Source organism: Chrysochloris asiatica, unplaced genomic scaffold (genome assembly GCF_000296735.1).
Source record: "Chrysochloris asiatica unplaced genomic scaffold, ChrAsi1.0 scaffold00012, whole genome shotgun sequence".
Classification (NCBI taxonomy): Eukaryota; Metazoa; Chordata; class Mammalia; order Afrosoricida; family Chrysochloridae; genus Chrysochloris; species Chrysochloris asiatica.
The window spans coordinates 31,490,407-31,503,997 of NW_006408530.1; the positions used below are offsets into that span (position 1 = coordinate 31,490,407).

At 38.1% G+C, this 13,591-nt stretch overlaps 1 protein-coding gene across 1 annotated transcript in view; it reads right to left on the reverse strand.

Annotated features, from left to right (window-relative positions):
* UBXN4 (UBX domain protein 4) overlaps window positions 1-13,591 on the reverse strand; it is a 60,218-nt gene that overhangs the window by 34,704 nt on the left and 11,923 nt on the right. The window contains exon 2 of the mRNA XM_006834578.1: window positions 8,303-8,405. Coding sequence (XP_006834641.1) covers window positions 8,303-8,405 — 103 coding nt within the window. The remainder of the gene's footprint in view (window positions 1-8,302; window positions 8,406-13,591) is intronic.

The following is a 13,591-nucleotide window of genomic DNA, read 5'->3' on the forward strand; positions in this document are numbered from 1 at the left end:
CAAAAAATAGGTACAGAAAAAGTGTGTTTAAAATGCTATCATTTTTTTAAAATGCTACCATTTTTTTAATAAAGGAAAGGAAAACAGATATAAATAAATTCCTTAATAATGTGAAGAAATATCTCTAAATGGATACACAGAAACTGGTGACACTGGCTGCCTCTAGAAAACATAATTGGAAGGTTAGATGCATGAATGACAGATAAACTTTATACTAAGTAATAAAAATAAGAAGAGATATGAATCAATGCATATGAACAATTCCAAGAATCAAATTAATGTTTCCAAGAACTAAATTTGTTCATGATTAACATAAAAACAGCAAAATATCATGAGTCAAAGCCAACTTGACATCAACTAAGAAGAAGAAAAAATTATAGAATCCTACCATTTCTGAAATATATTTTGGTGCATTTTCTACCAATCTATTTTCTATGCATATTGCCTACATAAATAAACAAAACACACATAAAACAAAATGTCTCAAAACATTAAATGATTTAATCATTCTTAGATAATAAATTTTTTTTTTCATAATTTAAAAGGTACACTAGATTCTATTACGAGGCACTCCATAATGAAACAAAGATCAGTCACTACCAAACACAGGTTTCCTTGCATCCCTAACAGAAGCTTATTTTTTTAAATGTTAAACACATCAACCTGTATATAATCTTAAGAATTTTGAAATTCTCATTTCTTCCACATTCCTACTGCCATTGAAGACTCTAAAAAATGCTTATGAAAAATAAGAGGCAATATAAATATGCTATGCAGTTTTTGTTGTTAAGTGCCTTCTAGTTGGTTTGGACTCATAGCATAGGGTTTCCAGGAGTGGCTGGTAAGTTTGAACTATCAACCTATGGTTCAAACCAACCTTGTGGTCCAGTGCTTTAATCCCACAGGGCCACACCAATTTTTTACAAAACTTTTACAACTCAATAAATGTATAGTTCGATTACTGTTTTTGTAAGCAAGCGATAAACTTACAGGTAAGTATCTGAACAGTTTAATCTTGTCTGATTTTCACACATACTACTCACTCTGATGTTAGCAGTAAGATGGGATATTATTTGGCCAACTACTAGTGAATTATTATTTCCTGACACTGACCAACAATAGTTGCAAACATCATAGAGAGAAACAATCAGACATTATATGCCTTCTGATGAAAGACACACCACCACCACCTATGAAGTACTCTTAAGGAAAAAAGTTCAAATCTAATTATGATCAAGTGTCAAGATACAATTATTAATTTACAGGAATTAAGAAACAAAAAAGGGGGTGGGAATGATGCAGACAGAATTTTATGATTCAAATGTGAGTAATTAATAGCAGGATTGTGATTGCCTGAAATTGTACAAGATGTGTAACTAAAAGGGAGGAGTAGTTAACTTTCATTTTAGGAACAGACTATTTTAGGACCAGCAAGAAGGAAGAGCATGAGTGGATTGTGAGATAAAGGTAGAAGCGGTGTCAGAGGCAGCTGGGGGCTCAAGGCCCATGGACTGAGTAAGGCTGTGATCACGAGGCTGGCTTACAGAATATAGTCTTTGAACATTTCAATGAATATATATTTTTTTCTTTGTTCATCTGTGAAATGTAAGATGTAAACCGGGAAGCACAGGGAGGAAGTAGGCTAACTGCTATTGTAAGGAAGGGATTGTAATCATTGACATGAAACAAAATGTATGATTTGTTGAGTGTAAAGCCGATGATCTTGTCTGTAAACCTTCACTCAATTCACAAAAAGTTAAAAAGCAAACAGAGGAACACATTAAATCACACCAACAGGGGTACAATCTACTACAGAAAAAAAAATGAACTGGTTTCTTTTAAAAAAAAATAAGTAAATTGCAAGGAAAGCAAAAAGAGGAAAAGAGAGAAGCAGCAAATAGAGGAGACGAGAAGAACGGGAGGGAAGGAAGGAAGAAATGAAAGGAGAAAAAGACAGCGAGAGAAATGAAGGGGAAGCCTAAAGACTAAGATGAGAGTTCAACCCTATCACAGTGTGTAAACCATTTAGAATCTTGAATCAAATAAATTGTATTAAATAAAAAGGCAAATTACTGGATATTTAATATCCTGGTGTGGTGCTATGGGATAAAGCACTGGACCACAAGATTGGTTTTAACCACAAGCCTGGCGGTTCAAACTCACCAGCTACTCCTTGGAAACCCTATACATGGTTGCTATGAGTCGGAATTGACTCAATGGCACTTAACAACAACACTTTTATATAAAAGAACATTTATTTGCTCTTGAAGTAGTGGATGGAGTTACTCTGAAAATTTTAAAGTCCTTCTGTTTCAGAGACATACTTAAATATACATGGAATGATATCTGGAATTTGTTTGAAAATCACATGGGATGACCTTATGAATATAAATGTAAAAATATGAAATACGAGCAAACCATATCCAACATGATATTAAAAGGATTATATACTATGAGCAAATAGGATTTATCCCAGGAATGCAAAGGGAGTCAACACAAAATTTAAAAATGAATGAATACACCACATTAGTATCAAAGGAAAAGAAGCACATTATCTCAATTGAAGAAGAAAAGCAATCTGACAAAATCTAATGCCTTTTTCTCATATGATAAACAAATTCAGAAAACAAGGACTAGAAGGGAAATTTCCCAATATGAAAAAGGTCATTTCTAAAAAGCCTGTAGAAAGGCTGAAAGCTTTCCTCCTAAAATCAGGAATAAGACAAACATGTTTACTTTTACCACTGCTAGTCAACACTTTACTGGAAATTCTAGCCAAAGGAAATAGACAAGAAAAATAAATAAATTCAAGCATCCAATTCAGAAAGGAAAATTATCTATACACATGGACGGCATGATCTATCTTATTTATATATTGTTGTTAAGTGCCGTCTAGTCGATTCCGACCCACAGTGACCCTGTATAGGGTTTCCTAGGAGCAGCTGGTGAGCTTGAACCACCGACCTTGCAGTTCAAACGACTCTGCAGTCTGACGCATTAGCCCACAGCGCCACACCATATTAGGATGCTTCAAAAAGTTCATGGAACAAAAGGAGGGGAGAGAGAACAAACAAGATGGCGGATTGGGTGGAAGTGCAGTAAAGAGCTCTGCCTGCAACAACACAGAATACGCGACTAAGCAGGATCAGGGGATGGTCCCAGAACTCTAAACCACATATAAAGGAATATTTAGAAGGCTGGAAGGCTTACAGTTGGCAGAATTTGTGGCAGAAGCAAGAAATCCATTATTTCTCCTCTGGGACGCTCGGCTGCTCCAGGAGCCGCCATCTTGGGTGAGACCAAGCTGGGGAAGGATCAGAGCAGCCACAGATGCCTGGCAGAACCGCAGATAAAGGTGTGGGCATTCTTTTCTTTTGGTAGCTGTTCATTGGTCCCTTGCTGTCTGCGCACCTCCATTCTCGTGACTATAGGGGTGCCTAAACTAGTGGGCACCCCAGCCCCACCCTCAGAAGGTTCTGCTTCACATGAGCACAGATCTCCTTGAAATTTAAAGAGACAGTTTCCAATTAAAACCAAACGTCCGCAGCCGGCCCTGAACTGTTTATAACTAGAAAAAAGGCTTGAACAGGGATTGTGGAGTGGGACAAACAGACAAAAGAGGAAACAAGACGAAAATTAAATCCTAAGTTACATTAAAACGACCAACAGTGGCATCTTGAAGTTTCTCAAGTAGAAGAGTGAAAAGGGAAGCCCATTCCCTGATCACATCTACCTGGAGGCAATCAGAAACCATAAAAAATACCAAATTACATACCCATCTAAGTATTAAGTACACAGATAACCCATGAATATGCCCAAAAAACAGAAGCAGATGACCATATCTGTACATGTACAGAAATGAGATAAAGTGACTAAGGAAAATGAGCGGGAAGTAGACCTACACTCCATACTGGAAGATGGGCAGCCTTTAGAAATGCCTGAAAAGGAATTCAGAAAAATGATTATAAAATGTGTCAAAGCACTATACAATGGAGTTGAGAAAAATAAGGAAGAAGTCAGAAAAGCATTACAGGAACAATCAAATAAGATAGATACAGCATTGGAAACAACTCAAAACCTACAGAAAGAGGTCCAAATGATTAATAATATAATATCAAAAATGGACAATACAATGAAAGGACAAAGGAGTAGAATTGAAGAGATAGAAGCCAGAACTAGTGAGCTAGAAGATAAATCTCTCAACACTATTAATATAGAAGAATAAATACAAAAAAGGATTTAAGAATCTGAAGAAGGCCTAAGATTCATGTTGGATAACATGAAGAGGAATAACAAGAATTATTGGCATTCCAGAACAGGAACAATCACAAAAGTCCACAGAGGAGATAGTGGAGGAACTTCTGTAAGAAAATTTTCCTAATATCCTGAAAAGATAAGCATTCAAGAAGTTTAACGAACCCCAGGATGGATAGACCCTAAAGGACAATCACCAAGACATAATAATCAAGCTCTCCAAAATCAAGGATAAAGACAGGATCTTGAAAGCAGCTATGGAAAAGAGAAACATACAAAGGCAAGCAAATCAGATTAAGGTCAGATTTCTCAACAGAAACCAAACAGGCAAGAAGGCAATGGGGAGACATATATAAAACCCTGAAAGAAAAAAACTGCTACCCAAGAATCCTCTGCCCAGCAAATCTATCAAATATGATGATGTAATCAAAACATTCCAGGATAAGCAGAAGCTAAGGGATTTTGCCAAAGTCAACCCTGCTTTGAGAAACATCCTAAAGGAAGTTCTGTGGACTGAGAACCAACAAGAACCCACAACAATTATAGAACGACGTACATGGCAGCATCAACCTGAACTCAGTTGAAAAATGGAAAAGTCAAGAACAGAATAAAATTATAAGAACAGAGGATCTGGAAGGTCAGTCTATGATTAAAACAATTACAATACGAAAAAAGGTAAATACAGAGGAACAGAGATCCAGAGAAGGTCAGGTAAATTACTAGATAAAATAGACTATCTTAAATGGAGGGAAGAACTAATGGAATATAAGGTAACCACAATGGGGTTGGAGTGGGGGGTTTACTTTGGATGTTGGGGAGGGCAATTCAAGAAGGGGGGAGGAGGCAGAAGAACAAGATAGATAGGGGAACACTGAGAAAGGTTTGCATGGCCTAGTGGGACACAGGTAAATAGGGATTCATACTCAACCTTGGAACAAAAGGGCTCTGGGATACAGGGATCTAGGTATAGCTTGAAGAGGGTAAATAATACTAAAATCTTTGACTGCCTTATGAATATTAGTTTCCCTTGCCTACTATTGTAAAATAGACACTTGAGTGGGATAGAAAGGAATGTTGGGAAACATGATTAAAGAAAACTTGTAAGCCCACCTTCAGCCAATAACTGATTGGAATACCTAAAAGGGGTTCTACAACTCGCCCAGTGAAATAGCCCTCGTGCAAAGCCTTTACAGAGTATAGGACCTTAGGTGGAATCCTGAGTCCCATCCACAACCTTGTGAGGTGAGACATTCCCACTAGAAAGGACAAGCAGACTGGAACAGCTACAGTGACAGAAGATATATTTTCAGGATGAACCTGACCTATACTCAGAGTGGTAGTTACTCTAAATACCAACAGAGAGGCAAAGAGTCTTCAAATCAAGTTTCAATGCTATCTACTCTGTACACAGGGTAGATAGGAACGGGCAACTTAGACATTGGCTACCTAAAACAAGGGGGCAATAAAGGCACGAAGTGACTGGCTTACAAGGTTTCAAGAGGGAGTTTAGTTTAAGAGGGTGGGGGAAAGAAAGAGTCCCCACTGAATAGCTATCATCTTGTCTAGATGGGTCTGGTGAAAAGAGATGGTGATAAGATTCATAAGATTCAATAATGAATAACTGTTAACATGACTAATCACGACTGTCACAATTGGAAAGGTAGAAGTTTTGTAACAAAAAAAGGGGAGTGGTTAATTTTACAGTCCAGAAACAGAAGACCCTAGGACCATCAAGAGAGGAATGCACAAGCAGAATGCGGGACCTTATCCAGAGAAGCAGCAGCGCCAGAGATGGAGGCAGAAATGGGGGCATGAAGAGGGGGAGCGGCTGAGGACTCTAGATTCATGGACTAAGAAGAGAAGGACTAAGAGCTGATGGCCAGGAGCAGACTTGCAGAATATGCCCTTTGGAGATGTAAATTATTATATATGCCTGAGTGGGGGTTTTTTGAGTTTTTTTTTTTAAAAAGCTAAAGTGGATAGAGAGAAATACTGTTAACTGGTGGTACATGGAGGGGATTATAATCAATATAATGAAACAAGGTATATGATTTGTTGAATGTAAAACTGATGATATGCCCTGAAAACTTTCACTCAATTCACAATAAAAACCTTAAATTAAAAAAAAAAAAAAAAGGAGGGGTGAGACTGATTTTGCAGCCTAGGAGCAGAGGTCCCTGGGAGCAAAGAGCGGGACCCTGAACTCAGGGAGGAAAGGAGAGGGGCTGTGTGCTGTAGCCTGGGAGGCGGGCCTGTGGGGTGAACCCTTTGGTTATCTGATGATGCATGAGGGGATTGTAATCAATGCAATGAAACGAAATACGACAGGATGAATGTAAATCTCACAATAAAAGACTTATTAAAAAAAAAAGGAAGTGCATGAGTAGAGGGTAAGAACCCTCCCTATAAAAGTGGTGACAACAGCGAATGTGGCAGAGGTGGTAGCACGGAAATTCAGAGCAGCTGTGGGTTCTAGGCCCATAGAGTGAGTCAGGCTGTGTGCCCTTTGGACATTTAAATGAATATATTTTTTTTACTTTGTATGTTGTTGTCGTTATGTGCCGTGGAGTCAGTTTCAACTCTTAGTGACCCTGTACAGGGTTTCCGAGGCTGTAAATCCTTATGGGAGCAGAAAGCCTCATCTTTCTTCGTGGAAAAGCTGGTAGTTTTGAACTGCTGACCCTGAGGTTAGCAGCCATTATGTATGTATGCATCAAATATTTTTTCTTTGTTCATTTGTGATATCTAAAATGTAAATGGAAAGACACAGGGAAGAAGTACCATGACTGCTGTTGCAGGGAGGGGATTGTAAATAGTGATATGAAGCAAAATATTTATAATTTGTTGGATGTAAAGCTGATGATCTTATCTGTAAACCACTCAATTCACAATAAAAACTTAAATAAAATAAAATAGAAATATCTATTTGAAAAAAGGAATAAAAAGTTCATGGAAAAATGGAATTAAAAGGTAATCGAATTTTTCCATCACATTTTGGAAGCCCCCTCATTTATAAAATCCACAAGAATCCACAGAAGTTTAAGGGGTACTGGGTTTCTGTTAAGGTGATGAAAAAAGTTGGGAAATGGATAGTGATGACTATTGTACAACATGGTGAGCATAATTAATTGTCAAAATAACAAAATGACATTTTATTTTTTTATGGCTATATATATCTTATTTTATACAATAAAATATTTAAAAATTATTTGGGCTAAGTAGAAGGGGTTGGGGATATAAATGAAACAAAGCTGCTATGATTTAATGATCAGAGCTAGCTGACAAGTACAGGGGGTGCATCATTATAAATGAAATTACTTTTGCATATGTTTACATGCAAACATTTTTTATAATAAGTTAAGGAGGACAGTTAAAGATGGTGAAACAAAACTAATTTGAAGTTATCAACTATGAGTAATATGAAGGCTATATGCTGTTGTTAAGTGCCATCAAGTTGATTCTGACTCATAGCAACCCTGTATACAGTTTCCAAGGAGTGACTGGTGGGTTTGAACAGCTAACCATGTGATTAGCAGTCCAAGGCTTATCCTATATAGTGCCACACTAGAATTCTATAAATGTCTTTATTCATATTCAATTAAGTGGCTGCATTCCCAAATACAGGGTCCAAAGAGTAGTTGGTTAATTTTCAGAAATATCCAATACATGATATACAGTTGATCCCATAAAGATTTACAGTCTCAGAAACCCTATATAGGGTCACTATGAGTTGAAATCAACTCCATGGCAGTGGGTCTGGTTTTTTGTTTGGTCCAAGTTCTTGGGAACTGGGAACCACAATTCTCTTTGCATTCCTGGTATATATCACATAGCTGCTTAGCAGTCTAAGAGAATTTGGAAATTTTTCATCAAGAAATAATTATTGTGGAAAATGGCAGTATATGCCTTAGCTATCCAATAACATCAATATTCTCAATATTCAACGGTTGTTAAGTGCCCTGAAGCGCCAAGAAAATCACCATATATCACAACCACAGAGCATGATTATAATATTTAAAAGTCATGCAATATTAAAACATAAGCAAACCTTTTGGTATCAATTTTAATAGCAACAAAACTGTTTGAGGATGCTTCTGTCACTTTCTCATCTTCCCAACTTGTGGCCATCTGTGTAGACTGCTCATCATTACCTGTAAAACATTTCAAGGATTCATATAAAGTCATATCTGTTGATTGCAATTTGTTTTCCTTGGAAACTTCGAACTTCAAATAAAACATACTTCCACAAATTACATTTCTATCAAATGTTAAAACTGAGTTTTTCCCATAACATGCAAAGTATGAATGCATTGTTGACATAAAGAGCAATGAAAAATGAAATTCTATTTAAGTTTTACAGAGTATTTTTAAAATGTGATGTTTAAATTACAGTGCAAATACTATAACGACAGTAAGAAGTTATCAGTAGAAAGGTTGATTCTGGTTTTTAAGATATTGTGATTTTAAGAAATAAAAGTATAATATCTATCCAGTTGCAGCATCTTTCTGTTGAATGCAACGTCTTCCACATTGAAGTATTTATTCTCCAAAATTCCTCCAAGGTAGAGGATGACCCAATTCTGTTTAGTTCTGGACTTGCCTTTATTATACAATGGGGCTTCAAAATTTTTGTGGGAAAATGTAGTTAAAAGATAATTAAAACTTCCCACAGACTTTGTGAAGCCCTCTTGTAGGTAAGCTAATTATCTATTTAATAAAAGTTATGTGATTCAAACTAATGTATGGAGCTAGAACTCAGTATAGTGGCTACCTTGGTAGTACAAATGTTTTATAGCTTTGTGAGTTGCACAGGTGTATTCGTAAAACGAAAATTAAGATGTTACTCAGTATATGTGCACTTAACACCACAATAAGAAATACTCCAAAAGTTATACCTAGTTAAGATTCATATTTATATAGATCAAGTCTGTTTCAAGTTTAACTTGTAATGTCTAGATTTAAGAATAACCACTTCAATGGTGGGCAGAAGGAAATTTACTTGATTGAGCCACTGAAAATATTTGAGGTTTGCAAAGCTAAGTGCTTTCTCAAAAGCAAGCAGCCTCTATCAATTTACAGATTAAAGAATGTTTTCAGGCCACACTTTTGAGTTTTACAAAAATGAGATCATTCTATACCTACTCTTTTTGTAAGCTGTACTCTATTTAATCTACTCTTGTTGTTATGTGCCTTGGAGTTGGTTCTGACTCATAGCAACCATCTACAGGGTTTCTGAAGCTATAAATCTTTACAGGAACAGAAAGCCTCATCTTTCTCCTGAAGACCAGGTAGTAGTTTCAAATTGCTGTGAGACTAGCTGCCCGATTCATAACCACTATGCTATCAGAGTTCCTTAATCTATTTAGCCACAATAATTTATGGTAATTCCAGAACAATAGGGCTCTGGGATATAGGGATTGAGGAATGGTCGGAATGGGCAACAGGGGGGAAATAATGTTAAGATGCTTGGCTGTCTTTTGAATCTTGGTTTCCCTTGCATACCATTAAAAAATAGACACCTGAGGAAGAGACAAAGGAATAGCCAGAAATACCACAATAGAAAGCTTTTAAGTAAGTCTTCTGCCTACAATTGATTGGAATACGTAAAATGGGGCTACAACGTGCCCAGCCAGTGAAGGAGGCTTCCTGTGGAGCCTCTGCATTACATAAGACCATAGGTGGCCCAATCCTGAAGCTCACCCAGAATCTTCTGAGGTGGGAAATTGCCCTGGAAAGGACAAGCAGACCAGCCTGGAGTGGCTAGAAGAACAGAAGATAACTCTTAAAAGAAAGACCGACAGAAAAAATACAAAACAATAATGGCAGTCCAACTGACTACTAGACTGACTACTACAAGAACAAGCAAGTTACTGGCCCAAGAGACATCAAGGCAAGCAGTTGGGTCCCCTCAGGGCAAACCTCTTTCCAAGCCTGAGACTCAATGGGAATACATGAGCAGACACGTGCTCTGACTCGTGACCACAATGGTCACCGATAAGGGGAAGTGAGGGAAACACATCAATGAAGCTGCGAGCTAAACCCAACCACGCTCAATACACTCCACTCCTGTGAACCCGGGTGGAAGCCTGGTTGGTCAGCAGTTTGGCAGGACCTGGGACTCCAGGGCCCAGAGTCAATGACATAGCCACTGAGGACTAGAGTGGAGAATGACCATACAGCTGATAAGAAGAGAGGGCATATGCACAAGAACAACCACACTTGCAGATAATACCCACTTGACTAGGCTTCAATGGCTGGATGATCAAAGCTTAACTAGAAGAAAAAAGAAGAGGAAAAAAAGAATAAACTGATACAATTTGATGTACTTGACCTACACCTATGGGTGCAGGAGCTCAAAAGAGGAAATAAATCTTTACAGCGAGGATCATTCCCATTCCCTCAATACACAGGGTAGACAGGGATGGGCAACTTGGACATGGCTACCCAAAGTGGGGGGTCTACAAAGGCAAAAAGTGACTGGCTTACAAGCTTTCAAGAGGAAACCTAGATCCAGAGGGCGTGGAGGAAGTTAGAATCTTCACTGAGTAGTATCCATTCTGTCCAGGTAGGACTGATAAAAGGAGATGTGGACAGCACTCGTGTGGTACAATAGTGAATAATTACTATCAGGACTGACTGTGAGGGTTGGAAATATAAAGGTAGACGTTTTGTAGCAAAAGGAGGGGAGTGGGTGACTTTGCAGTCCAGAAGTGTAGGTCCCTGGGACTATCAAGGGAGAAGAGTGGAGTGCAGGACCCTACCCAGAAAAACAGTGATGCCAAAGATGGAGGCAGAGATGATGACGTGGAGAGAGGGAGCGGCTGTGAACTCTAGACCCAGAGAGAGAGAGGGGCTGTGTGCTGACGACCAAGGGGCAGACTTGTGGTGTGTACCATCTGGTTGGTTGATGATGCATGGAGGAGACTGTAACCATGGCAATGTAACAATATGCAATAGGATAATTATAAAGCTAATGTTCTCCCGTGTAAACTATCTCATGATTCACAATAAGATATTTTAAAAAAGAAAAAGGTAATTCCATCCTTTCAGTTGTCATGCCCAAAACCTTAGTTATTCTTGAGTCCAGATGGTTCTAATTTCAAAATATACTCAGAATGAAACTATCTTGCACCAATTCCACTGCTTAAACCTTGATTCAAGACACCATATCCCCTTTGTTGTTGTTAAGTGCTGTTGAGTAAGTTTGTACTCATGGTAGCCTTGTATAGGGCTTCCAAGAAGCTGCTAGTGGGTTTGAACTGCTGACCTTGTGGTTCACAGTCTAATGCTGAGCCTTCAACACCACACCAGGAGTCCATATCCCCTCTAGATAGTCACAATATCTGCCTAATTGGCTCCCATTTGCAGTCTACTTAACATAGCAACTTTATTTATGAAAGCAAATCATATCAATACTGTTAAATCTTCTACAAAGGCTCCCAACTTTCCTGAAAATAAAAGCCAAAGTGATTACAATAGCCCACATGGCCCTACACAGGCCTTCAGATACCTCTGGCCTCATTTCCTTTCACTTACCCACTCCTCACTCTGTTCCCGCAGCACTGGCTTCCTTGCTGTCCCTCTGATTATAAAGACATACTATTCTCTAGCCCTAAAGCCTTTGTTTGCTCTGCCTGGAATGTTTTTGTCCCAGACAGCAATATGGTTAACTCTCAAATTGCTTAAGTCTTTGCTCAAATATAATGTTCTTAATAAGGCCTTCCCTAATCACTCACTTCAAAATCACACCCTCTGACATTCCCAAAGTTCCCTTATCACCTGCGTTTTTGTCCTCTTGTACTATGTATCAACCTCTAATATACTGTTTTATTTATTGTCTCTTCTCACAGAATGAAAGGCAACATTTTTTTCTTTCTTTTTAATTTGCTGATGTAACTCAAATGCCTACAACATAACCTGGCATACAGTAGCTACCAGGCATGCAAGTAATTTGTATAATTGTTGTTAAGAGCCGTCACGTTGGTTCCGACCCATAACAACCCCTCATAGGGTTTCTGAGGAGTGACTGGTGATGTTAAACCGCCAACCTTGCAGTTCAAACTGACTTTGCAGTCCAGCACATTAGCCCACAGCTCCACACCAGGACCCCACTTGTAAAACGAGTAGTTAAATTTCTGCAATTATAGACAATGGTATACGAAGTATTCTGGCATGCCTAAAATACTTGACTCTACTACTGCACATGTGAATGTATTTTGCATGAGCTGAGGTCCAGGAATACCAGGAATAAGGGCTTGAGAAATGTGGCCATGGAAAAGTTAACAGAGATTAGAGTGCATCCACAAACCAAAACCAAAAAGAATGTTTGTTCTATTAGGAGATTTAAATGTTGAAGATACAAAATGAGGGAAAACTACCATTCTGGGTATGTCTTCACACTATGGACTGAGGAAAGTTATAAAATTAATTCTGTGTTAATGACATGACTATCAACCTACAAAGTATCTATTATGGGACACTCTTACTAAAAACACTTCAGAGGAAGCTTCTAAGGGATTCTTTCCATTTGTTCACTACTGGATTGCACTTATATGCTAGGCACTGGACTACAAACACATGAGACACAATGTCTACCTTTAATGGAGCTTACAATTTAATAACAGGAACCACTGGGTGGCACAAATGATTACATAATATTTTGACTACTAGCCAAAAGGTTAATGGTTCAAACCCACCCCGAAGCACCTGGGGAACTAGGTCACATACTAGAAAATTCTATGGAACACTGTTACACTCTGCACATACAAGGTCTTCTTGAATTGGAATCAACTTGATGGCAACTAAAAAATAACAATAATAAAATCTAATTGTAGAAAAATATGTTACACAAATGTTAAGTGCCAGTGATTCCATTCCGACTCATAGTGGCCCTCTATAGGGTTTCTGATGAGCAGTTGGTGGGTTTGAATCTTTGACCTTGTGTTAGTAGTGCAGTGTTTATCCTTCAATGTGACACCAGGGCTCCATTAAACAAGTAAACAACCATAAACAAATAATCACAGTAATTAATACTGTGAAGAAAAAACTATGAGAGAAAAAATAAGGGCCTTAGCGCTGGTGATACTGTAGGTCAGGCAATGGGCTGCTAACCAAAAGTCAGTCATCAAAACTGCTACCTGGTCGGAGAAGAAAAATGAGGTTGTCTGATCTCATAGATTTATAGTCTCAGAAACTATACAAGGTTGCTGTAAGTCAGAATTAATTTTGTGGAAGTAGGTCTGGTTTTGGGTTTTAAGTGATAAAGTCTTCTCTGAAGTGACATTTAAGGTAAGACCTAGAGGGTAAAAAAGGCTGAGTCGAAATAAGAGATAAAAGA